This window comes from Rutidosis leptorrhynchoides, chromosome 4 (genome assembly GCF_046630445.1).
Source record: "Rutidosis leptorrhynchoides isolate AG116_Rl617_1_P2 chromosome 4, CSIRO_AGI_Rlap_v1, whole genome shotgun sequence".
NCBI lineage: Eukaryota > Viridiplantae > Streptophyta > Magnoliopsida > Asterales > Asteraceae > Rutidosis > Rutidosis leptorrhynchoides.
Window position 1 is genome coordinate 576,307,088 of NC_092336.1, and position 27,148 is coordinate 576,334,235.

At 32.2% G+C, this 27,148-nt stretch overlaps 4 protein-coding genes across 4 annotated transcripts; 2 read left to right on the forward strand and 2 right to left on the reverse strand.

Moving 5' to 3' along the window:
• Positions 1-6,032: 6,032 nt before the first annotated feature.
• Positions 6,033-8,810, forward strand: LOC139845447 (probable pinoresinol-lariciresinol reductase 3). The gene is made up of 5 exons (XM_071835702.1): positions 6,033-6,245; positions 7,707-7,841; positions 7,965-8,202; positions 8,352-8,555; positions 8,644-8,810. Exons 1-5 carry the CDS (start codon positions 6,039-6,041, stop codon positions 8,808-8,810), a joined length of 951 nt encoding a protein of 316 aa, XP_071691803.1. The 5' UTR covers positions 6,033-6,038.
• Positions 8,811-10,907: 2,097 nt separating this feature from the next.
• Positions 10,908-13,288, reverse strand: LOC139842808 (small ribosomal subunit protein eS25w-like). The gene is made up of 4 exons (XM_071832913.1): positions 13,235-13,288; positions 12,027-12,101; positions 11,805-11,939; positions 10,908-11,123 (listed from the first exon to the last, which is right to left on the reverse strand). The coding sequence occupies exons 1-4, from the start codon at positions 13,286-13,288 to the stop codon at positions 11,010-11,012; spliced, it is 378 nt and encodes a 125-aa protein (XP_071689014.1). The 3' UTR covers positions 10,908-11,009.
• A 1,866-nt stretch (positions 13,289-15,154) lies between these two features.
• LOC139845448 (phosphatidylinositol/phosphatidylcholine transfer protein SFH12-like) lies at positions 15,155-18,339 on the forward strand. Its single transcript, XM_071835703.1, has 13 exons — positions 15,155-15,264; positions 15,385-15,649; positions 15,732-15,831; positions 15,914-16,180; positions 16,310-16,387; positions 16,550-16,651; positions 16,849-16,898; positions 16,985-17,084; positions 17,158-17,241; positions 17,324-17,413; positions 17,487-17,556; positions 17,668-18,038; positions 18,133-18,339. The coding sequence occupies exons 1-13, from the start codon at positions 15,174-15,176 to the stop codon at positions 18,223-18,225; spliced, it is 1,761 nt and encodes a 586-aa protein (XP_071691804.1). The 5' UTR covers positions 15,155-15,173; the 3' UTR covers positions 18,226-18,339.
• Positions 18,340-19,334: 995 nt separating this feature from the next.
• LOC139842809 (phosphatidylinositol/phosphatidylcholine transfer protein SFH8-like) lies at positions 19,335-25,285 on the reverse strand. The gene is made up of 15 exons (XM_071832914.1): positions 25,138-25,285; positions 24,954-25,051; positions 24,189-24,519; positions 23,740-23,839; positions 23,354-23,620; positions 23,185-23,262; positions 22,998-23,099; positions 22,832-22,881; positions 22,609-22,708; positions 22,411-22,509; positions 22,204-22,314; positions 21,511-21,643; positions 20,780-21,183; positions 19,784-19,862; positions 19,335-19,369 (listed from the first exon to the last, which is right to left on the reverse strand). Exons 2-15 carry the CDS (start codon positions 24,985-24,987, stop codon positions 19,335-19,337), a joined length of 1,923 nt encoding a protein of 640 aa, XP_071689015.1. The 5' UTR covers positions 24,988-25,051; positions 25,138-25,285.
• Positions 25,286-27,148: the final 1,863 nt, after the last annotated feature.

Below are 27,148 nucleotides of genomic sequence, written 5' to 3' on the forward strand. Positions count from 1 at the left end.
ACATTAAAACGTATTAAAAATGTTGTAAATATATTTTGAACATACTTTGATATATATGTACATATTTGTTATAGGTTCGTGAATCGATCCGTGGCCAAGTCATATTTCCGAGGAAGGAAATATCTTTGAAAGTGAGTTATAGTCCCACTTTTAAAATCTAATATTTTTGGGATGAGAATACATGCAGGTTTTATAAATGATTTACAAAATAGACACAAGTACGTGAAATTACATTCTATGGTTGAATTATCGAAATCGAATATGCCCCTTTTTATTAAGTCTGGTAATCTAAGAATTAGGGAACAGACACCCTAATTGACGTGAATCCTAAAGATAGATCTATTGGGCCGAACAAACCCCATCCAAAGTACCGGATGCTTTAGTACTTCGAAATTTATATCATATCCGAAGGGTGTCCCGGAATGATGGGGATATTCTTATATATGCATCTTGTTAATGTCGGTTACCAGGTGTTCACCATATGAATGATTTTTATCTCTATGTATGGGATGTGTATTGAAATATGAAATCTTGTGGTCTATTGTTACGATTTGATATATATAGGTTAAACCTATAACTCACCAACATTTTTTGTTGACGTTTAAAGCATGTTTATTCTCAGGTGAATACTAAGAGCTTCCGCTGTTGCATACTAAAATAAGGACAAAATTTGGAGTCCATGTTTGTATGATATTGTGTAAAAACTGCATTCAAGAAACATATGTCGATGTAATATATTCTTATTGTAAACCATTATGTAATGGTCGTGTGTAAACGGTATATTTTAGATTATCATTATTTGATAATCTACGTAATGATTTTTAAACCTTTATCGATAAAATAAAGGTTATGGTTGTTTTAAAAATGAATGCAGTCTTTGAAAAACGTCTCATATAGAGGTCAAAACCTCGCGACGAAATCAATTAATATGGAACGTTTATAATCAATATGAACGGGACAATTCAGTCACACTGCTTTCGGAGCTTGAGTGAGATTCCATTTCGGAATCCGAGTGACTTGAACTAACGACGAATTCCATTTCGTACGATTGGATAAAGGATTTTTCGATATGGAATGATCTTCCGGCTATCGGATGGTATTCTAATTACATAGAATATCTATATATGTAGAGCAAAAGATTTCGTAGATTACGGAGGAATTTACGGAATATATCAGGCAAAGTCTAAAGTAACAGATATGATAAGATATGATTTAACAGATACGCTAAGATATGAATTTTGTCCGTACACTACTCATGCAATTAATGTAGCAAGACGTGTCTAGACTAATAATGATAAGCAGGTAATTTTTTTTTAAGGATGATAAGCAGATGATTTCCGACTAGAAATGATAAGCAAAACTTTTGACATGCAGACACGGTCGAAGTCCAGACTCACTAATGCATCCTAACGACTTATCAGTTAGACACACTAATGCAGACCTGGTTCGCTAAGACCACCGCTCTGATAACAACTGAAATGAGCCATCCTAATCCATCTAGACGAATACATTACAATTGATTACATCGCGAGGTACTTGACCTCTATACAATACATTTTACAAACATTGCATTCGTTTTTAAAAGACAAACTTTCATTACATCGAAAGTTGACGGCATGCATACCATTTCATAATATATCCAACTATAATCGACTTAATAATAATCTTGATGAATTCAACGACTCGAATGCAACGTCTTTTGAAATATGTCATGAATGACTCCAAGTAATATCCTTAAAATGAGCAAATGCACAGCGGAAGATTTCTTTCATACCTGAGAATAAACATGCTTTAAAGTGTCAACCAAAAGGTTGGTGAGTTCATTAGTTTAACATAAATAATCATTTTCATCATTTTAAAAGACCACAAGAATTTCATTTTCAGTTCTCATAAATATACATCCCATGCATAGAGACAAAAATCATTCATATGGTGAACACCTGGTAACCGACATTAACAAGATGCATATAAGAATATCCCCTATCATTTCGGGAAATCCTTCGGACATGATAAAAACAACATCGAAGTACTAAAGCATCCGGTACTTTGGATGGGGTTCGTTAGGCCCAATAGATCTATCTTTAGGATTCGCGTCAATTAGTAGATCGCTTTACTAATTCTTAGGTTACCAAGCAAAAGGGGCATATTCGGCTTTGATCATTCAATCATATAATGTAGTTTCGATTACTTGTGTCTATTTCGTAAAACATTTATAAAAGCAGCACATTTATTCTCAGTCCCAAAAATATATATTGCAAAAGCATTTAAAAAGGGAGCAAATGAAACTCACCTAATGTATTTTGTAGTAAAAATACATATGACAATATTGAACAATGTATGGTTGGCCTCGGATTCACGAACCTATATTAGTTGTAATTATATTAAAACACATAATTGAATTCGAACAACTTTATATATTTATGTAAATTCATTAGTTATATCCTTTTTATATTAATAATATATACATTTCATATTTTCATAAAAAAATATTAATTTTGGAAAACAAAAATGATAATAGTTATAATACTTGATTTTTACTAATAAGGTAATAATAATAATAATAATAATAATAATAATAATAATAATAATGATACTTACTATAATAGCTGTAAAATATTAATTTTATTGTTAATGATATTTATGATAATGATAGTAATAATAGTAATAATAAAGATAATCATAATTCTTAAAAATGATAATTTTTAATATGTATAATAACTCTTAGTCAAAATGTTAATTTTAATAAAAAGATAGTAAAAAAAAAATATGATAACTTTGATAGTCTTCATTACAATGATACTTTTGGTAATAATAATAATAATTATAATAGTAATAATACTGATACTAATATTAACTACAATAATACTTTTATTACTAGTGATAATAAGTTTAGTAATAACAACACTAATAACTATATTAATAATAATGTTAATAATACTTATCCTAATAATAATAAAGTGGTAAAATCATATTTGATAATGATGTTAAGAATATTAATTATAATTTTAGTTATAATTATTTTATTAATAATGAATGATTCTTAATACTTATTTTAGCATTTATAATAATAATACTTATAATACTTGTAGTAATAATAATATCTAATAATAACAATACTAATAACAATAATAATAATAATTACAATTACAATCATAATAATAATAAAACTAATAATAATGATAATAATAAGAATAATAATAATCATAATAATAAAAATAAAGCTACCTTCAATTAAATTCGGCCTAAAAAGAAAACTGCCACTCCAGGGACTCGAACCCACAACCTCCCGTTCCCCGAAAACACTCTTAACCATTGGGTTGTGCCCATTTATCCGATATGTTACAGAATTTAAATGTATATAACCCATATTTCTTGTCTCCCTTTATCATCTTCCTCATCACCACAGTGATTGACCAGGGAACCCCATAACATAATCAAAATAATGAAATTGCGATTTTTAAGTCTTGTAACATCTAGAAATCAACAATTGTTGTTCTTGATAATCAAAATAAAACAAAAAAATAAAAAATAAAATAAAAGCAGCTATTTTCTGTTGTCGCTGATATAGCCAAAAAAAAAAATTGATCTTGAATTGGTAACGTTTTAATCAAAAGTTTCTACATAAACTAGTTTTCAAATCATATATACAAACTTAAGGAATCATCAATCGCTCCATAAACTTAAAAACGGATTCGAATTTCATGAAAAATAAATCGGTTGACTTTTCTTAAATTTACTTTGACTCAAAAAATTCACAATTGTTATTACGAATTGGAATTTGGAATTCTACAGATAGTTTACCTATACAATTCCTGACAAAATTGTTTTTATACATTTCGCAAAAAGATTTGGATTCTTGATTTTAGAAAAATTGGAACCAACAGGGTCGACTAGTACAGCAGGTTTCAAAAAAAAAAAATTTATTCAACGAAGATGATGAATGATTTTTGAGGGTGTGCAGTTGGTTTAATGTGAGGACAACTTCAGATGGTTTCCTTTGATTTATGGCCAAAAATTTGAGTCATCATCTATTATTGAGTACGTACACAAAAATAAAAAAATTAAAAGAATGAATTGATAATAGAATGGATTGTACTATGGATTTGGTGAATCAATTAAGAGACAGGAACAAAAAAAATAGAACAGTTCGATTGTGATTGCAATTCCTCAAGTTGATTCTGTATTTTGATTTTATTTATAGTTAATGTTTATATTAATAATTAGTAAATATTAATAAATATATTAATAATAATAATATTATTTGTGTTATTAGAAATAATAAAAATACTGATAATTATAATAATAGAAAATAATAATAATAATATTATCAATCAAAATAATTCTAATAATAATAATAGAAATAATAATAATGATAATGATATCACTAATACTAATATTAATGATAATAAATAATGATAATTATAATAATACTTATAAAATGGTAATGATCATATTATTCATGATAATATACATAATAATTTTTAATGACACAATGCTAACAATGTTAATTAATGATATAACAATTATAATTAAACTTGTAATTACATTCAATATATAACTTTTACCATTTATTATTTATGTAATGTTTACTATTTAAAAATATATTTGAGTATTTACACACAATATATATAATAATATTTATACATAGAATCATATATATTTATATAGATTCCTTTTAAGTTACATATAATAGTTAAACTTTTATATTTATTTTCTAGATCACATCCTAATGATTATTTTCAAAAATCATATACACTTATATATAGTTTTATCATTAGTAATCACTTTATTACCTTATATTTTATTTTACATATTTAATTCTAAATATTTATATTTTATAAATTTCAAATTATTATTTTTTACTAACATTCATTTATATATACATGTTTATTTACAAACAATTGTTCGTGAATCGTCGGGAGTAGTCAAAGGTTAAATGAACCAATGTAAACAGTTCAAAAATTGTAAGACTCAATATTACAGACTTTGCTTATCGTCTCGAAATCAAATAAAGATCAAGTTTAAATTTGATCGGAAATTCCCGGGTCGTCACAGTGGTTAGTTTCGTTTTGTTCATAAAATTATTTCGAGTCTGGCCCTGCCGTCGAAAAAATTTAACTCGTGGCGATCGGGAAGATACGGGTTGTCGTTGTGCTTAGCGTTTTTTTTTTAAAATGTCCCTTTCGCGTATAGTTAGTCCCGTTGGGTTCGTAAGATTTTTCCGAAATGAACGGTGGTCTCGGAAAAATTTAACTCGCACCGAGCGAGAAGATAGGGTCCGTTATGAATTCGGGTGGAATTAGTTTATTTATTTTAATAAAATTATATATTTACATTTTTAACCCCTAATATTAATTAATATTAATATTAATATTAATATTAATAAATTATCGCAGTTAATCTAAATTCTTAATGTTTGAATTAGCTAATATTTATACACACGAATCTTATATAACTAAAATACTCCTAAACATCTTAATTAAACATTATCAAATTCAAATTTTACATTTCTTGTGGATATTTTTAAAAATTCTACTGGTAATTAAAATTTTATCCATCATTATTTATTTAAATGTTAATAGCATATCATATTCTTCCTAAAATCATTGATTACACTGTGATCTAATAAATTAAATTAATTTACTTATTAATTAAATTAATTGATTAAAATATTAAAATACAATTACTTATATTTTATGTTTTAAATTCGCAAATTCGCAGTATGTATAACCCACAAGAAATAGAATTATAAAAATTTTAATTGTATTTTTCATTAAAAAATAAATTACTAATTACTGACACAGGAAGAAAAGAAAAGTAAAATATGGACCACTCAAAATACAACGAAGATCACATTAAATTTACAACGTGTTTTGTGCAACTGTTTGGTAGTTGTACCACAATTCACAAATGTTTTTCCAGACTAGTTTATCAATCCCTAGACGTCACATAAACGAGCCACCGTTACGTTAGTCAGCCGTAGGCGGTGGCTAAATTAAGTAACGCTCAACTTCCGATTAGAAAAAAAAAATCAAAAAATGGAAGAAGAAACAAATTTTACTGCAAATGACAAAAAACGTATACTGATAATTGGAGCAACAGGTAAATTAGGTTTTGAAATAGCCAAATCTAGTCTCCAAGCATCTTATCCTACATTTTGCCTAGTCAGACCTTCCAGTTTATCCGACACCGATAAGTCCCGGAAGATTCAGATTCTGTCCGATTCCGGCGCCGTTATTCTTCAGGTATATAATAGTTTGCATGTTGTTTGTTATACTAATTTTAGTTAGTATTGAAAATAATGTAAAAAAATGAGCAATGGAAGACTAGTATATGCTGTATTAAGAAATTATTCAATAATCGCTACATTGTTTAATCTTTATTACTCTGAAACCCTATTTGAAACACAGGTTTAATTAAAGTACATGGAAATATAATTATTTGTACTTGGGTATACATTGTCTAGGAGAATTTTGTTATTTATCGAAATGTATTTTTCTGAAACTGCAACTTGCAATAGCGGAGACAGGGGGTGGCAGGGTGGTGCTGAGCCACCCTCAATAGGCCCAAGTCTCCACTTAATATTAGCCGTAAATTTTATTTAACACTAATGGAGAAAAAGGTAATGTACAATATGTAATTGAATTTTAATGGAGGTTCGCTGAAAAGTCTCAGGAGAAAGATGAACTTTTATTATACTTTTCATTTTAAGTCCTTATACTATTGTAATATATACTATTTTAGCCTCTTAAATTGGTAGTATATCAAATTAACATATTGAATATTGCTTAAAGATTTTATAAATCAATTATTTTACACTAGTTATCATTATTGTTTAAAGATTTTATAAATCTAATTGTTATTGAGTTTATATATATGGACAACTTTAAAGAATTTATTTTCTCACTAAGTCCTACTTTAATTTCAATTTACCGTTAAAGTTATCTAGGAGGACAAATATTTTAACCCTATGTATGTTTAAACAAAATTTGATTACTCGTGAACGTTTCTAAACCTTTATCTGACTATACAAGATTTGAACTTAATACTTCTTACAACGATCTAATGGACTCAACCACTAAGTATAATTAAGGGTATGATAATAAATTAGGTGTAGATGGATTAAAAAGTAGTGTGTGAGGATCACCTCCCATGATTAAATAAAAAATATAATATAATACGAAATTTTTTATTTTAATATATTAGTAGCCCCCCTCAATCGAGATTTCTGGCTCCGCCTCTGGCAACTTGTAAGGATGAAACGTGACAACAAGCAAAAAGAAGGGTTCGGACCCGACCGGCTATGGGATGGCAAAAAAAGGTTGATAACCTGCAACCCGGACCTGCCCGCAATCTGATGCCAATTCCATAATATGTGGGCATACCTAACTTACTTGGTTGTGGCTATGTGATGGCAGGGTTCGAACCCCTGTCTGGCAAACTGCCTTAGCTATTATCAACTGAGCTACGTGCCACTGACAAAAAGAATACAAAAGCAAAAAAGGAAAAAGAAAGAAAAAGAAAGAAAGAAACAGTACGCTCCAATGATTGGTAGACACTACGAATATTAGCCTTAGTCAATGCTGGCTTCCATAGTTAGTACACACTACGAATGTCAGGCCTTAGTTAATTGCATTTTCACTTGATCCTATTTCATACTCCGTATTAGATAATGGGAATTATTATGCAAATGATTTGAATTATAGGGCTCATTGCATGATGAAGGGAGCCTTATAGAGGCGATTAAACAAGTAAACATTGTGATATGCGCTGTAAATTCAAAACAAGTCCTTGATCAGAAGCCACTCATTTCCGCCATTAAGAAAGTTGGATCCATTCAGGTCAGTCGTTATCCGTATCTTCCATTTTAAAGATTGTATGTTGTTTAATTTTGTACTATATTGATTAGCAAAACGAAAAGACAAGTTTTTAACGACCTTTACTGAAACACTTGATTGTTGTAGAGATTTATTCCTTCTGAATTTGGTCTGGATCCCGATAGAACTCATATATCCGAAATGGACCAAGGTTTTTATTCAAGAAAATCTGAAATTCGACGACTTGTAGAAGCTGAGGCCATACCGTACACTTTTATATCTTGCAATTTTTTCATGAGTTACTTGCTTCCTTCTTTAGTTCAGCCTGGAATTAAGGTCCCTCCGAGAGATAAAGTCACCATTTTTGGAGATGGAAATGTTAAAGGTATGTTTCATTGTATGCCACTTCCTGTTTGTCTGAAAACTAGTGTGAGTTGATTATTTGGGTCAGGGTAATATGGGTAAAGCACGTATACTTTAGCTAATAAAAAGGTGTGTATGTGAAAGGTTACATGTTTTTTTTTTTAATTGTAGGTGTTTTTATGAGCGAAAAAGATGTTGCTGCATATACCATTAGTACGGTGGATGATCAACGTACTCTGAATAAGATTTTGTATCTGAGACCACCAGGAAACGTGTACTCAATGAACGAACTAGTTCAGTTATGGGAACAAAAGATTGGGAAGCAGCTTGAGAAGATTTACGTATCTGAGCAAGACCTTTTAAAGAAGATCGAAGGTAATGTACGCGAATCCTAAACAAGTTTATTTTACTAATAAAAAAGTTGCTACTAATTAGTTTTTGATTAAACTTTTGCATTTTGTAGAAACACCATATCCTTACAACATGGAAATGGTTTTTATATACGCAGCGTTCGTGAAGGGGTTTCAGACAAATTTCGAAGTAGAGGCGCCTGGAGGGGAAGAAGGGTCAGTGCTGTATCCACACATCAAGTACACCACCATAAGCATGTTTTTGGACACTTTGTTGTGATTCGATTATGTCCCTTGTATGTATATACAACGGGAGATAACGAGAGTCAAACTATGTTGCTCTGTTTCATGTAAACCTATGTATTGCTTTGTCGATTTGTATTGTACTTCATAGATGACATTTCTTCGCTAAATAACCGTGTTGCATTAATCATACGGAGTCATTCATTTATTTCTACTATGTCTTCAACTGTTCAGCTACTAGAAGGTTTCACATATATTATGGATGTGGCAAAAAAAATGGGTCAAAAAATTGGATTGAGCTCCAAATATGCAATCAGGAATTAGTCGTTTAGACGATAGAATTGCACAAATATGCAATCAGAAATTAGTCGTTTAGACGATAGATGCTGACTGGGTTAAGTCTTTAACTTCTAAAAGTTTTTCTATTTTGTTTTGTGGATCTCTTATTTCCTTCAAGAGTAAAAAACAAGCCATTGTATCCATGACATCTACTGAGTCTGAATACAAGGCTATGACTTCTGTAACTTGTGAAATCTTATGGATTATTAACATTTTTAATGATCTAGGTGTTGTTACAAACTTGTTACTTGTTAACTTGTTTTGTGATAATAGATCAACTATACAACTTGCTGTTAATCCTGTTCTCCATGAAAGATCTAAACACTTTGAAATTGACTTACATATTGTAAGAGAAAAATGTAATTTTGATGTTATATTAAAATTATTAATATTCCACCTGAAGAACAAATTGCAAGTATTTTTACTAAAGGGTTATGTATTGGACAACACACTTTCTCGCTTGAAAGATTAGGACTTGTTGATTTGTTTCAGGCCTAGATTGAGGGGATGTTAAATTATGTAACAATCTAAGCCTAGATTATTTCTAGTTTGGACTTATTCATGTCAATGTGAGTGCATGACTTTTGATGAAATATTTTTAGTAATGCGCATACTGGATATTCTGGAATACTAGAAGAACTGTAGCTGACAAGTTTATAATTAGGAGGGCTCATTTTATATGTTGTAAAGATGGGTGGCTAAACCGAAGATGTTTTATGAAGAACTCAAGAAAGTATATAAACCAATTTTGGTTTATTATTTCATTTTTATCACACCATATTTTCATCTGCCATATTCTCTGGTTTAACTGTTCTAGGGTTTGAGATTATTGATTACTAGTTCATCATCTTGGTGGCTAGAATTTTTGTTTTCTGTTTATTTTTCTTAAAACATAATGTTCGAGTGTTCTGGTGTGTGTATTCTCTTAATTTTGACAGGTTTATATATCTTGAATCTTTGATATTATCCATAGATTGGTTATGGTAACTCTCTTTATGTTATGAACTCATGATTTCTGAAACATCAGTAATGTATAAACCAAATACAAAAGTATGCTGGTCTAAATTCATGGTTATACACTATTATACATTTATACTTGACTTGAATTGAACCATATACCTCGCGATAATGGAGCTTATTTTTGTTGTCATGGGTAGAATGTAAACGTAGTACGAGTTTAAAAAAATAATCCAACGCCGACATCATCTTCTCTCAAGACTGATCAACGTAACACTTTCTCACATGACAGAACAAGGAACCACTATCATCTATGAGACTTCCTGATAAAACTGAGACCACTACATTATTACTAAACTAAAATTACAAATATTAACGCTAAAAGTACAAACAATAAACCCAAGTTGCTCGTGCTGCAATGTGCCCAAAAAGGACAATAAGAAGAACAAAATCTGAATGGCGAGCAAAAGGTGAGGGCGTGCCACTATTGCCCTCGAGGGAGAGCACGAAGGTGAACTCCAAGGCGAGCTGATGGCAGCCCCTTAAGGATCATGTGTTGTAATATAAGTCATTTTAACATTTATAGTGACAGTGATTCTGCTAGCCTTATGGTTCATAAGTGTTGCAGATAAGCCCAAATGCCCAATGCAGACCATCTGAGCCCCACCAAAAACAATGATAAGTATAACTCAAGCCAGTTGCAGCCTATAGATTCTGATGGTCAGAATCTTAAAACCACCATATTGCATTTTAATAATTTTAATAATAAACATATAGAAATAGGGAAACACATTTATCACAATCTACAAACAAAAATGTCCATACCAAACACAACATCAGCAAATCCACATCAAAACAATGCAATATGGTTTAAACAGACACATAAACTGAATTTAGATAGCTAAACCTAACACAAGTGATAAATTCAGTGAAGACATTTTCAAGTATTGGTAGCTCTGGTGTAAATCTGCTGGCTTGCATGTGCGGAAACCATCCGGATTGCACCTTTGGCCATCAATTCTCTGATTGCCTTCCTTGCAAGTGATCCATTAATCTGACATCGTATATAATTAAATTAAATTATTAAATTATATTATAATTAGAGACTAGTCGATAAGACTACGTAGAAACTAATCAGCAAACTTAGGGGCAAAATCGAATGTTGACCAACTTTGACTTTAAATATATTTGAAATACTTTGAACAACTAAATCTGACTCTGAATTAATAAAAGCATATTGATCGACTAGATTTAACAACTTTGAACAAATCAATCAGCCAAGTCCCGGGACTTTTACAACTGCTGAGTATAAAATATAGCACTATAGCATTTGATCAACTTCCAAAAAAATAAGACAACATATAAGTGACTTTGACACAAAACTAAGAAAGCCTCTAACAAATTATGCATAGAATGAACTTTTGGCTGAATCAAAATCCAACCACAATATAATCAAAACGGATCATAAACAACGGCCTAAAACAAATTAAAGGTACAAACTAGGTTATCCAGCAAACAACTTAAATGCGCATAACAAAAGTTTCCACCAAAAAATTTCAAAGCATAAAACTTCAGCAGCAAACAGTAACAAAACTTAAGCTAGGCTCGTTAATTTATCATTATCACTTAACCTTATATAATTATTAAATATCCATCTATCATTCTATCTATCTATCTATAATTATATTAAACAAAAATACATTAAAATAGAAGAAATTAGAAAAAAAATATATACCCTAAGACGATCGGATAGAATCGAAGGAGTGATGAGCTTGAACTTAGGGGCTTCAACTAGCAACTTATCATAAGTAGCTTTATCAAACAACACCATATTGTTCACCTTCTCCTTTTGCTTTCCCTTGCTCCATTTCTGCAAATATTATCAACATATCATTATTAATTATTTCATCAAACATATAATAATACAGACAAAAGTACGAATATTTGCAAGTATAACCTTCTTTTTCTGCTTTCCACCACCGGACTTTACAGGCTTGGATGACGGAGGAGGAGCTTTCTCCTTCTTTGGCGCCTGCAGATACAATGTATAACATTTTATTAAGATTTAAGAACTCACTAAACAATTTTGAATTAGAAATTGAAAAGTAAAGGGATTGCAATGTACCATCAGGTTAGTTTAGAGAAACGGCAGCTGTGCCGTAGGACGGTAGTTACGGTAGTGGTGGTGAATCGCCTAGCAAACTGTAAACCCTAAAAAAGTTGGGGCTTGTTGTATATATTTGTGTCAAACCCCATAAGTTTATTGGGCTTTACTGGGCCTCTTATTATACTTAACAAGTCAGAAAGAAATAGGCCGACGCTTCCCGGTTATACAGAATAAGGATTTGTTTTCTTGATCTATCTATCTATATCTATCTATCTATATAGTCTAATAAACCTCTAAAGTGATAATGTCATCATTAAACTTATTGTTCATAATTATGATGTCATAATTATATTTAAAAAATAATACAAAATCTTTTATAAAAGAAAATATTAATCTCTCCTAAATTGTAATTTTATCTTTCTAAAAATAAATCAAAAGAAAAAAGAAAAAATTAGAAGACATATAGATGATGTCATATACACTAATTAAAATAAATTAATAAAAAAGGAGTAATTATTTTTTTTACGTTTTAGTAAATTATTTTTTCCTTTTCATAATAACAGCTAATTTTAGAGTAAAATTTATCATTATTATATTATTATTGTATATATCATTACAATAATAATAATAATGACTTTAATATTTAAAATGACTAAATGACTTTAACATTTGCGTTCACTTAATATCTAAAACATATCATTAAACAATTTCATTAAAAGAAACCCGTAGTTATGTTATCTGAATCTAAATAAGAGGTCTGTGATGAATAAGTGACTAACAAAAAGAAGTGTTTGTTTTACGTGCTGAATAACTGTTTGAATAATTGAATTTACCAGATTAACCATGTATATAGACAGTTACTAGAGCAGTTACTAAAAAGTCAGGACCTAAATGAAAATTCACACTTATTTGAATTTTTTATCATTAAGATGCGACTTATTTAATAAGTCAAAAACAAACTCTTGTCAATAACTTTCAATATTAAATTTTATACTATTAAGCCCATTAAATTATAATCAAACATGGCCTAAGAGCCTCTAGGCAAACAAGGCAATAACTTCCATAAGAGCAAAGCCTAAAATAGCATATTCAGTATTAGCATTCTGTCTCATTCCTTCTCTTCCGGTGTCATTACCCCTAAAAACTTGTAAACCTTTTTTTTTTTTTTTTTTTTTTTTTTGATAAGCGAGAAAACCCTCTTATTAACGAGCACATTGGCATAAAATGATCAGCTTATTATAATATCAGAATAATCAGAATAATCGATGTTCAGGAAACTGGTCAAAATGCTTTCATTTTTCAAAGTGTTTAACAATATACCTTCAATAAATCGTAACTACAAAAAATATCTTCGTAAAACGCATCATGCACTTTGCATGGTGCTGCTTGGTGTTTGTTGCGTGTTACCAAGACATTCATCGACACAACCTGTTATCGTGGCAACACCCACCAAACACAAGCAACACGGACCGTGCGTGGTGCTCGGTGTGTGTTGCTCCCAAACTATGAACTTTTGTATATTTTGACTCCTTGCTCCAATTTTATTCACCGTTTATGTAACTAATTGTCCTAAGCGGGTTAATGGATATTAAAAATATGTTATAATATTTTATAATATGCGATGAAAACAAAAACGTAGTATAGGAAAAATATATATAATATGACATAATTAAAATATTTTCACAAGAATGTGTAATGTTTGTCGAAGATATAACACATTTGTTGAATTTACTATTAAACATAGATTATGAAAAAATTAAATATGTAATTCTCTCGGTTATTTTGTTAGACATACGTGTTTTATTGTAATATATCATAGTTTTTCCATTATAAGGTCGAAAACATGATATAAATCTAACGGTAAATGCATCCGTAATAATAGTAAATATGTAAGCATATATTTATTTTTTTGAATTTGTATATGTATTTCGGGTGTTAATTGATATATTAATGGATGAAACTTTTCATCCATATCCATTTAAGTTCATCCATATCCGTATCCATATTCATTTAAGTTTGTCCATATCCACCACGAAGGGGTTAGATCAGATGAATATCCGCTGGATCGGGGTGGACATTACCATCCATATTGGAGTAATTCATACCATGCACCACACACACTCGTGTTTGGTGCGAGATGTGATAAATAGATTATCTCAGTGAATATATCGGTAACACGCACCAAACACCAAGCATTACACACAATGTGTGATGAGTGAAGTAAGGTATTTTTACAATTATTATGATTTTTTAAAGTATATTTTTAAACACAATCATTTTGACCAATTTTCTTAGATGTTATAAAGATTTTGACCTTATTTATATTGTTGTTGTCAAAGCCCAAAAAATTGTATACGTATAATCGGGTAATTTAGTTAAGAATTAAGCTTAGATTGCACAAAAAAGGAAGAGGGAAATGAAAAAGACCAGGTCAAATGGATTCAATGTAAAGTAAACACCAAAATATCTCCCAATCTCCCAAAAGTTTTTAATGGATGGCTTTCAAAATTCATGGAATTTTTAAAACATCCTCCTCTTCTCCGTTCCAAAAGGTCCTGCAAATTTTATTTGTCAATGGTAAATTTCTTCCTTTCTCCATGATTTCTTCTTGATTTTCATGTAGGGTAATGCAAACATTATTCTTCTCGTAAATGATATCGCTAACTCTTGACAGATTTTTGTTTTTGTTTTTTTTTTTTTTTTTTTTTTGTCACAAATAAAACTGTTTAACAACCAAATTTTGTCAAAATCACCAACAAAGGGGGATAATTCCGTATTAGTTGTTAGTAATTATTATTTCAATATTGATTGACATGTATTTTGTTTGTGTATTGTTTATGAATGCGTTGATTGAAATTCGAAGCATGCGCGCCTATATAAAAGAGCTGGTATGAATTTTCCAGGATTCATCATATAATTAGAATCATATGATGATTATATATTAGCTATATGCTTTTAACATGTGTTTGATTTGATAAAAGGTGTGGACATTTGGCAATGTCCATGAATCTAGCACCGGAATCAAACTTACAAGCTGCAAACATGGGTGACCATAAGCACGGACCTCTTGATCGCCCTATTCGATCAAGTATGTCGTTGCACAAATTTTCTTTTTCCACTTCTCATTTTCTATCATCATTGTATAGCCATTAAAGATTGAGTAGAATAAAACTTTAGTTATAATAATCAACAATTGTATGATGAATAGGTATGGAAAAAATGGACCTAGAGATCCCTGATGAAGATAAGAAGACGAAGAGGCATTCTTTTAAGCACAAGGCAATCAGTGCTTCTAGAAGATTCAAATCGTCCTTCGTCAAGAAGGGAGGAAGGAGGAACAGTAGAGTCATGTCTGTCGGTGTTGAAGATATTCGTGATGCCGAGGAATCAAAAGCAGTCGATGCTTTACGTCAATCTTTGATCTCGGAGGATCTTTTACCCGATAAACATGATGATTACCATACATTGTTAAGGTTACCAAATTTTCTATACTCCCTTTCGACTGTAATACTTTATCTTCATGTTTAAGAAACCAATTTGAGTTGCGTGAAACAGATTTTTGAAGGCCAGAAAATTCGATATAGAGAAGACGAAACAAATGTGGGCTGATATGCTTCAGTGGAGGAAGGAATTTGGTGCAGATACCATCATGGAGGTAAATTTCAAATAATACATCCAAACAGCCTAATTCCATTTTAGTAAACTTGTTTCAAACTTTTTTATAAATCTGTTTCTAGGATTTCGAATTTAAAGAAAAAGAAAATGTTATCAAGTATTATCCTCATGGACATCACGGGGTTGATAAGGAGGGAAGACCTGTATATATCGAGAGACTTGGTCTGGTTGATGCTACTAAGCTGTTGCAAGCTACAACCCTCGAGCGTTATATCAAGTACCATGTAATGGAGTTCGAAAGGACTTTTAGCGATAAGTTTCCAGCCTGTTCGATTGCCGCTAAAAAGCACGTTGATCAGAGTACCGCCATTCTTGATGTACAAGGAGTGGTAAGTTACTTATGCATTAAAATGGCGTAATTTCATAAAAATGTTTAGTATAATCAAGTATATTGATTGATATTAATGTTAGTTGGTTCATATATCAAATACATTAGCAACATTTTGTTTATGAATCAGGGAATCAGTAGTATGAATAAAGCTGCAAGGGAAGTAATTCAAAGTCTCCAGAGCATCGATGGTAATAACTACCCCGAGGTATAATTATTTTCATTTTAAATGATCTATAATTTTCATAATTTCATAATTTCATAATTATAATTATAATGGTGATAATAAGTTTTGTTCGATGCCAAAAAATCGCCGTTAAAAAAAAAAAGTTTTGTTCACATATTTATATGATGTCTGTTTTCCTTATAGACTCTGTATCGCATGTACATAATCAACGCTGGGTCTGGCTTTAGGATGTTGTGGAACACAGTGAAATCCTTCCTTGACCCGAAGACTACTGCTAAGATTCACGTAAGTTTTCGTTAGAGGTGACAATTTCAACCCATTTATAATGAATGGGTGGATCTGACCCGTTACCAAACTCAATTGACATACTCAGTTTTCCAGTAGTTTGAACCAACCTTTTGAGTTTTGACATACAATGAAAATTTTATATTAATTGCAATAGTTCAGTGGTTTGTGACCAGTATTTTGATATTGTTGGGTAGGTTTTGGGCAACAAATACCAGAGCAAGCTTCTTGAAGTCATCGATGCAAGGTAAGTCCACCGAAATATACATATATCCATATACATATATGTATATATCTTCTAGAAGTCATATATGTTTCCGTATATGTTGGCAGTGAACTTCCAGAATTCTTAGGTGGTACCTGTAGCTGCACAAATGAAGGCGGTTGCATAAGCTCGGATAAAGGTCCATGGCAAGATCTAGATATTATGAAGGTTGTATTCATACTAAAATTAGTCTTTCTTCATCTCTCGTTTTAAACGATCTAAAAGTCAACTCATGTGACAGATGGTCCATGATGGTGCACACATATGTTCAAAAATTGAAGTCCCTGAAGAAAAGATCATTTCTGAAGATGAGTCTGCTAACAAAGTTAGTAATAATTACTTCACTATCAGTCAATAATGATATCAGTAAATGTGTTTTATGCTGACTTTTTTTTTCGTTTAATAAGAAAAAAACTTCTTTTGAATTGGACGACGAATCTCCCAAAAAGGAAAGAGACCACATCGAGCCGAAACAACTACCTCCCGTCGATGAAGATGTAAGTTACCCCCTTCTTCACTCACTTTCATTTGAGATCTTAAGTTGAAAGTTTGATTTTAACTTATTTGTAGGATCCTGATAACAAAAACATCCCAACGGTACCTTCAAATAATTCGGAGAAGAAGGTTTTTCTTTCTAAAGGTACAACTTTGATGTCACTAAGGCCATCACATGCTTATTAATCTCATCTATAACAACTTAGAAAAAACTAGTTTGATTTGAAATGCTAATTTACAGTTTTACTTTTTATAGATACAGAGAGTGATGCTTGCAAGATTAGATATACGAGTGAGCTAGCCAATCATCTGCTTACATTCCTGATGGCCTTGGTGATGGGACTTACGATGGTGCTTCGCGTGACGCGTAACATTCCCAAAAAACTTACAAATGCAACAGTTTACTCCACTGGATATTTAGAGGATTTTATGGTTAAAAGGAAGAAAAAATCAACCATATCCAGTGCAGAGTACCTCACCTTGATGAGCCGCTTAGCTGACTTGGAGGGAAAGGTCCTTGACCTTAACAATAAACCACCCGAGTTTCCCTCTGATAAAGAAGAGTTGCTTAATAATGCTTTAAAACGTATCGATGCCTTGGAATCAGAGCTTGCTGTTGCCAAAAAGGTAGTTTTCCATTTAGTTTGTGAAATAGTGTATAGCTTGGTTCTTTGATTTGGGAAATGCCGGTTTATAATGTTTTATTTGATCTGATTTTCAGGCTCTTGATGAGTCCATTATTCAACAAAGAGAAATGGCGGCATACTTGGAGAAGCAGAAGAAGAGGAGGAAGAAAAAATTCTTTGTTTTTTGAAACTATAAATATAAATATATGCACCAAATATATCATACCAGATGATACTAAGAAGCAAAAGGTTGTTTGTGGATATAATTTCGATATATAGATGACTTCATACGTTACTACTCACCTGTTGTAGCAACTCCATTTTGGTTTCTCCAGTTAATAAAATTTGGCCCTGATCCCTTAATGCCAATGCTTTGTATGCCAAACTAACAATGCAAAGGTATTTTGTTATTATTAAGTTTTCTGTCTCATTATACAAGTTTGGGTCTGTAGTATTGCAGTTATAGCTTTACAGTAGTAACTTACTGTTTTGATTATACACAATTATCAACAGCAATCATAACGTCAAAGCTTTCAGAATTTTATGAATAAAGGTTAAAAGTCAACATGAGTTAAGACCCTCTCAAGTTTTAAACAATACATTTCATGCTTCCAAGGTGAAATTGTTATTTAGGTCGATCTGACTTTGCCATTAAGTTTCTCCATAAGAAAAAAATAAAAATAAAAAAAATAAAAAAAATGTTGTCAGCTACAACTTTAAGTTATGTCAAGGTGTAGAGATGATGATACAGTTCAACCCATGAAGCCACAAAAAAGGGGTCAATAGATTCAGAGAATCATGTATGTTGGGGGAACCAGATTTTGAATTCCTATTCATTGTTACTGGACTGAGAGAGCTATGAGAAAAGTTCAAAAAGTAAAGTACATTTGAAGCAGGATCAATTTTGAATTTTTGATGGACTCCCGGGTAGTATATTTGACCATTTGACAACCCCAAACCCTACCAGACGAGTCAATTACAAAGTTAAAGTTCTAAATTTACCTTATTCGGGTTACCCGAGTGGGCGAGTAATCCAACCCCATACTCTACTGTACGCAACTCATTAGATTACTCCCTCCCTTTCCCCAACTATTTCCAACCCCCACGATTTGAGACCTCTTGGGCCAAATGAGTCAATTACAAAGGTTGCTCGAAATACGTCGCATAAAAGTTTAACACATATCATATCATATCCCCCACTCAAAGTCGATAGTGAAAAACAGGTTTTCTGTAAGAATGTGAACATGTTTGTATCCAATATTATAAAAAGAAACATCAGAAAGGAACTGAATACATGTCACTCTTCAGCCTTCACCAGCATGATTTCTTTTTCTGCAAAGACATGCAACAATTAGTCGTGTCTAAAAACTCATATCTTCTTCGTCTTTATATATAAAAGGAAGTCATAACTATGTCATCTTTCTCAAACGATTGAATATCGACTTTTTAATGAGTTCATAACTAGGATTTTTGATCACTGATTACGATGATGATGCCATAATTGTCTCTCTTCAAATCAATCATTGATTTGACTTTCAACCATTGATTGGTAAACTCAATTATTATCTCTTTCAATTATAAAAACAAAACAAACTCAATTATCTTTATTCTCTCCTATATATAAAAAATAAAAGTTATTTTTATTATTATTACAAAATTACTAATTATTATTGTGATTATATTATTAATTTTGCAGGTGTACACTAGTTCTTATAAAAAATATATTTTCAGCAAATAGATTTTTACTCACCCTGAACAACTTCTCCTCTTGAGCGTCAATATAAGCTAGCAATTCCTCTTGTCTCATCAAAGCTTCATGCAGGGCCTGCACAATGTGTTGCAGTTTGCAGTTAGATTGGTGAACAGATAGGTCGTAACTGACCCGTTAATTTGGAGATGTGGATATGGAGCTACTTCTGGCTATCTGGTTCTTCTACTCACTCTATGGATCCACTCGTTCAGGAGACAAATTATATACTATAGATGTGTTGATAATACGTTTCTTGTTTCACTTTCGTAGACTATGCCACTATGGACATAGCAAACTGTTACTCCGTACATTTTAATAGTATGTTGTGTGTATTTAGTGTGTGAAACCATCAATGCCAAGATTTGGAATCTTAAAACATCCTTTAAAAAGGCAATTCAGTTTTGAAAAATAAAAAATGACAAATGATATTTCTCCAGCCAAAATATAGTAACGGAAACATGCATGATGAAGAATGGGTCATCTATTCCTTAATCCCGAGACAAGTGAAACATCTCCCATCTTAGAATATTCAAAGCTAAAAGGAAAAAAAAAAAACTTTCCGGTAATTGCCATACATTATTAATTATTATTAATTATTTACATTAATTAGCGATAGCAAGATTTATTTATCAAATGCTATTTAAAGGGTGTTATATGTAAAAAAAAAAAAAAAAAAAAGGGTAAACCGACCCTCTGGTGGCCCCACACCGACATAGGTCCCACGGCCAACATGTGAGAGGAAAATCGCGTAACCCATGATTAAAGAGACATGGGGCAGGGATTGAACCCATGACCACCGCGGTATGCTGCATGTCCCTCAACCACTAGGCTACCATCGCGGGGACAAGGGTGTTATATGTACTTCACATATAGCTAAATATTTTACTTAATTTGTGAGTCAAGTTGGTATTTCATGTGCCAGAGGAGTAGCATTTTAAACCAGCAAAAGCAGCTGTTTTTTAGATTAACATGTCTACTGAGTGAATACTTACCTTTTTGGTAGCAATAAGTTCTGCTTCTAAAGCGTCAACACGGCAAACAGCAGCATTTAGTAATTCCTCTTTCTCATAAGGCATCTTTGATGGCTTTGTGTTAAGTGTATCGACCTTCTCTTCAAGTTCACCTAATCTTTGCATGACCGATTTGATAAGTTCTGCCTCTTTAATAGATGGAGTAGGTGATGGAGGCCGAAACTCCTCCTTAGTTGATGCATCAAAGGAGAAATCTTCAGCGCTTTTGGCATCCTCGGATGGTGAGTCGGAAAGTTTCTTGGTCACACGGTTCATGGTGGAACTAAAGAGCGTGAAAAAGGTCATGAAGAAGGCCACAAGCATCACCCATATCTGAGAACGCAGTTTTTCAGGTTCCTTGTGAGCAGTAGGTTCGACAACTGTCCCTGTACCAACAACGAACCAGGTTAATCTTGCACCAGTAACACTATTACTGTAATCTAGACGTGGCAATTTTAACTCATAGCTCGGGTTGAGATTACCCTGTAACGGGTCAACCAGTTTAAAATCGCCCAAAGTGTATTTCTAATGCACAAAACCTCCTGAAACACTTCATTGATTTATTCATTAAATAATATTTTTCATAGAAAAAAACATTACATTCAAATTTGAAACAAATATAAAAAGTATTAACAGAAATGTTTCTCGTAAGTTCAACCGAAACCGCCCAGACCGTCAAACTTTTCTACCTCTGTAAAGCACATAATACTGACCTCTGAAATCATTAGGCTTTGGAGTTAGAGGTCGCTTCTTCCATCCAGAATCAACAGCCTTATCAACCATAGGAACATACTCATCATATTCAGAAAACTGACCAGTGTAGCTTGTACCTCCAAATGTCTTGGCCTATATACAACACCAATTAACTTATTTAGTTACTTTACAAACAATATGAAGCGGATAAAGTTTCACTCTCAATATCAACAACCAGCCATAATACTAGAAATGGGCAGCTGCCGTTTCAAAAACCAATAAGGTGGGTATATGTGACTTTGAGATCATAATTATCAATAAATAAAAAAATGATGCAATATAAAGGGCAAAACCAGTAGAACATATTTTCAGTTATATTTAAGTAACGTCTTCTAACTTTGTTCTATAATGTGAGGGTTTAAATTCGTATTGCATTCGATCTATTTCTTTTGCTTTTAGCTACACATACATTATATAGTCAAAAAGAGACCAATCATGTATTAGATAAGTAACTTGAGATTCACCCGCGTAAATCTTTAACATCATACCGAGAGGATCTTTAGAGTAAAGCGAGTCAACTCTACCCTTTTTTTGACACAGAGCCACAATAGATAGTCATGGAATAATCTCATGTCCAACTTTTCTGGATATAATGTGTTGTACGTTTTAGAGGACGAAACAGAACACACACACGGAAAAAGGACAATGCTCACCTCTTCACGAACAGGAGTCAACCTAAGATGTGAATAACTCCTCATCGCTTTGGGGGATGCAATATCGTCAGCATCAGAACCCGACTCAGCAGAGGTGTCACTGCTTCTTACCTGCAAACGAATAAGAAAGTTAATTCTACAGCAGTGGGTAGTGGACAATAAATGAAGCAGCAATAAAACGTGCGAATAACAAAATTTGGTCCCTACCCCAGGAAGTTGAGGCTTAGCATATGCAACAATCTTTCCCTCACTATTTAAAACTTTAACCACCTGTCTGACTCGTCGGGCTTCGCTATTTAGAGCCAACTGCAGTACAGCGTCCCAGAACGTTTACTTCAGTTAACCCAAAATAACAACCATCAATAATATAAATATTATTACAAGTGTTTTAAGAAAAATGATAACCTTCAAGATTTCAGGATTATTCCATGGCCCTTTATCAGAGAGAAGACAACCCCCTTTATCTGCACAAGTACATGTGCCACCTAAGAATTCCGGCAACTCACTGCACAAAGTTCAAATCTTAGTATCAAGTATATACATAACAGTTTTCACATAGGTTGGAAGCAATACAATCATACATACACGTCAATAAAGGAGAACATATAATAACATGAAGACGAAGTACCTGGCATCGATTAACTCAAGTAATTTATTTTGATACTTGTTACTCAAAACCTGGGAGAGAAAAAAGATATAATGATAAAATATAATTATATCATCAAACAAGCTTATAAAATGAAACTTGCAATGTTCATAAACATGAATGGAAGATAGATAGAAATGAAGCATACATGAATCTTTGAAACCGTTTTGGGATCTAAAAATGACTTTACAGTACCCCAGAGCAGTCTAAAACCGGTACCAGCATTGATTATATACATTTGATGGAGTGTCTGAACAAATAAAAAGTTAGTTAGATATAGCGAGGATAAATAAAGCATTGTAAGCTTCATTTGTGAAACAACTGATCTTACTTACTTCAGGATAATTGTCACCGTCAATTTTCTGTAGCCTCGTAACAAGTTCACGAGCACTCTTACTGAAGTTCTTCAGTCCCTGAGATAGTAAAAAATGAAATGAATATAATGATGATGACTAATATAAAAGTACCATTGTCCACCACAATATAGCACAAGAAAATACATACCACACCCTGAACATCCAGAATGGTTGTGCTCGAATCTATGTGCCTTTTTGCAGCAATTGAACAGGCGGGAAACTTAAAAGCAAAACTTTTTTCAAACTCCCGCACATGATACTTTATGTATCGATCCATAGTTGTAACTTGCATGAGTTTGTTTGGATCGACTTTCCCTAATCTTTCAATGTACACAGGTCTTCCTTCTTTATCCACTCCATGATTACCATGGGGATAATACTTCAAAACTTCATTCAACTCTTGAAATTCGAAATCCTAATAAGATTGAGCAAACAAAAATATCAGTTTCGTTGCTCGATAAGAAGCAGGGATATTAGTATTATATTAACGAATATCTCAGATGACAAACAGATAGGACAAAGCAAGTTAACCACCTCAATAATTGTATCAGCACCAAACTCCTTTCTCCAGTGAATCATATCAGCCCACATTTGCTTTGCCTTTTCAATATCAAACTTCCTTGCTTTCAGAAACCTAAAGCAAAATACAATATCAATCATAAACTTTATAGATGGGCATAGCAGCATGTTTTCATATCATATAATTATGCATCTTTTTATTCAGATATAATATGCATGACAAGAAATCGTAAGCGAAATACCAAATTAAAGTGATTCACCACATATGAGAGAAAAACGTGATAGAAGCATATATTAGCATTATATATATTTTTCCCTAACGAAAAACTTAATATACATAGTGTGTGTTCTCGTATTAGAACATAAGCACAGATTCTCCATCATATAAAGGTTGTTTACAGTAACGATTTATGTTCATTTCCTAAAAGATCGAAACTACAGCAGTAATGCAGGAGCTATAGTACCTCAACATCATATGATAATCATCAAGTTTTTCAGGCAGCAATTCTTCCAAAATGAGCGCCTGTCGGAACGCATCAACCGCCCGTAGCTCCTCAACATCTCGAATATCCTCAATAGAAACAGAGCTAACTCGTCCATCACTTTTTCTTCTACTGCCCTTCTTCTTTAGAGAATGTTTAAACTTGCTAGATGCATTTAGTGCTTTCTTTTTCAATGAACCAATTCTTGTCCTCCTTTCATCCTCCGAGTACTCAAAATCAGACTTTCTTTCTCTTCTTTCTGATCTCTCTCTTCTCTCTGGTCTCTCATCGTTACCCGATGACCCCTCAAAGCCTATCCACACAACAAATACATAAGTACAAGTAGTTTTAGCCTGTCCTATAACTGCATATTACATACTATTCTACAGGAACTATGTAAAATCATATTTTATGAAATCACAAGCAGAATAGCAGACAATCAGCTAATTAACCTGATATAAGACCTCACAATTTAACCTATTTTACGAAATTAAAATTCTGTTGTAATCTTGCAAAGCATTAAATATCTAATAGTGAAATGTAAACACAAATGTGTACAGTAAGTATACATAATACAATATCTAAAGCCTTCATGGACAACTAAGCGCACAATTAAACAGTAATCAGGGTTTTTTTATAATAAAATATAAAAAAAATGAAACCTATCTATAGTCAAACCCTAGTTTTCTTTTATGTATGGATAAATAAAATTACATCTAGATCAATCCAATAAGATTGAAAGCTTACACGGCCTTGCAAATCGATCGAGTGGTCCAGACATCGATTTGCGAAAATTCACTACAATTTATCTTCCAATTTTGATCGAGAAATTAAAATTACAAGAGCTGCATCACAAGATAATCAAATTAGTTGAATTCGTATACAAACAATCGCGATCAATAAGTTTAATTTCAAATAAGGGTACCTTTACCTTAGCAACTCGATCGAATTGAATAGATATAAACAGCCGGTGAATAATACGAAGAAGAATAAAATTAAAAAATGAATAATAGGGAAAATTAAAATTAAAAAATCGAGAAATGCAAGGAGGGCGATTAGAGAGATGAAAGGGGTTTGAGTGTGGAGAGGGGCCAGAATAGGTGAAGTGGGGTAGGGATGCCACGTGGCAGAATGAGTGTTTTGGATGGATGTATATAGTCAGACGATGAAAATAATAAATGATTTTAATTGTAAAAGAGCGGCATTATAATTAAGTAATGATACGGTCACAGGGCGGTGAGACATGTGATTCTAAAGTCAAATGTTTAGGTTTTGACTTTTGGTTGGATGTGGAGTCTGTTTTTTTTTTTTTTGAAAGGCAAACTCACACACCCATCTAAATCTAACTCGAATATATACACCACGAATTGTCCTAAGCAGGACTCGAACCCTCAACCTCAAGGTTGTAAGGGTGACCTCGATACCGCCAAGCTATTGGCTCTTTGGTGATGTGGAGTCTGTTTTAAGAAGAAGAACAAGAATTTCTTTGTTTGATTGTGTTGAAAAATATCCTAATTCGAAGTAAATAAATTGGTAAATAATAAAGGCCTTGACTTTTTTTTTTTTTTTTTTGATAAAACAAAAAAGTAGATTTGATAACGCTCTAAATGATCGATTCAATTACAAGTAATGCTTACGTAGCTGATTTATTATTTGAATATATCTGTCGAATTAGTTGACTTACAATGTAATATGATCCGAACACCATTGATACAAGAAAAACAAACAAACAATACAATAAATACTACTCCATTCGTCCCAACTATATAATCGAGTATTACTTTTTGGGATGTTCCAAACTAATTGTCCTCTTCCATAAATTGAAGAATAATGTGATACATACTTTATACATGTTAAACCAAAAAAAGGTAAAACGTAAGATGTAAGACTGGAAAGTTAACAAAAAAAATACAGGTGTCAATCATTTTTTCTTAAACTGTGTGTTTTTTGTCTATGAACAACAAATTTGGGACGGAGGGAGTACAAACTAGTTGGTAAGGGCGAATCTAAGTAAATACCGTAAAGTTAAAGGACACCACTAATTTAAAAAACTTTTTGTAGAAATACCCTTTAATTTGTATAGTGAAAAAAATTAAGAACACGGATTACCAACAACTTAATATATTCCTTCCAATAGATTGATCAAACAATACAAGACAATCTTCAATCGAAGATTTCTGGACAAGAGATTACACACACTCACAATCACACACTTCTTAGTACTGAGATTACAATGAACTGAAAACTGAAGCAAGTACAAAAGATGAAGCAATAGAACAAGTACAAGAACAATTGGCTGAACAACCAAAGGGATTCAACCCTAATTTTAGATGATGACACAGAAACAAATAAAATAATTATATATAGAGGAAAGAATGTAGGGTTGGCAGAAATGGTCCTCTGACTTGCATTTTCCAGCAACACCAAACTTCATTTATTCCAAAACACTAAACACAAGAACAAACGCGATTAGAAAACAAGGAAGCTACAAGGGTAAGATTGTCATTTCAACACCCTCCCTCAATCTTATCCTTGTAAATATTGATCATCCCAAGTTTATTGCAAAAGGAATTGTGTGGGACCTTGCCTAAAGCTTTGGTGAAGATGTCTGCTACCTGATCCTCAGTATTAACATAACTTTTTTTTAATTAGACCGGAAATATGTTTGTGTCTAACAATATGAACATCATTTTCAAAGTGTTTTGACCTTTCATGAAAGACAGAATTAACAGCAAGTAAAAGAGCAGAATTATTATCACAATAAATATTTACAGGTAGCAGGGTTTTAACTTTTAGATCATCAAGAAGCTTAACCACCCACATTATCTCACAAGTGGTGGCAGCTAATGATCTGTATTCAGATTCTGTAGAGGATTTAGACACAATGTGTTGTTGTTTGCTTTTCCAGGCAATCAAGGACCCACTCAAGTATAGACAGTAAC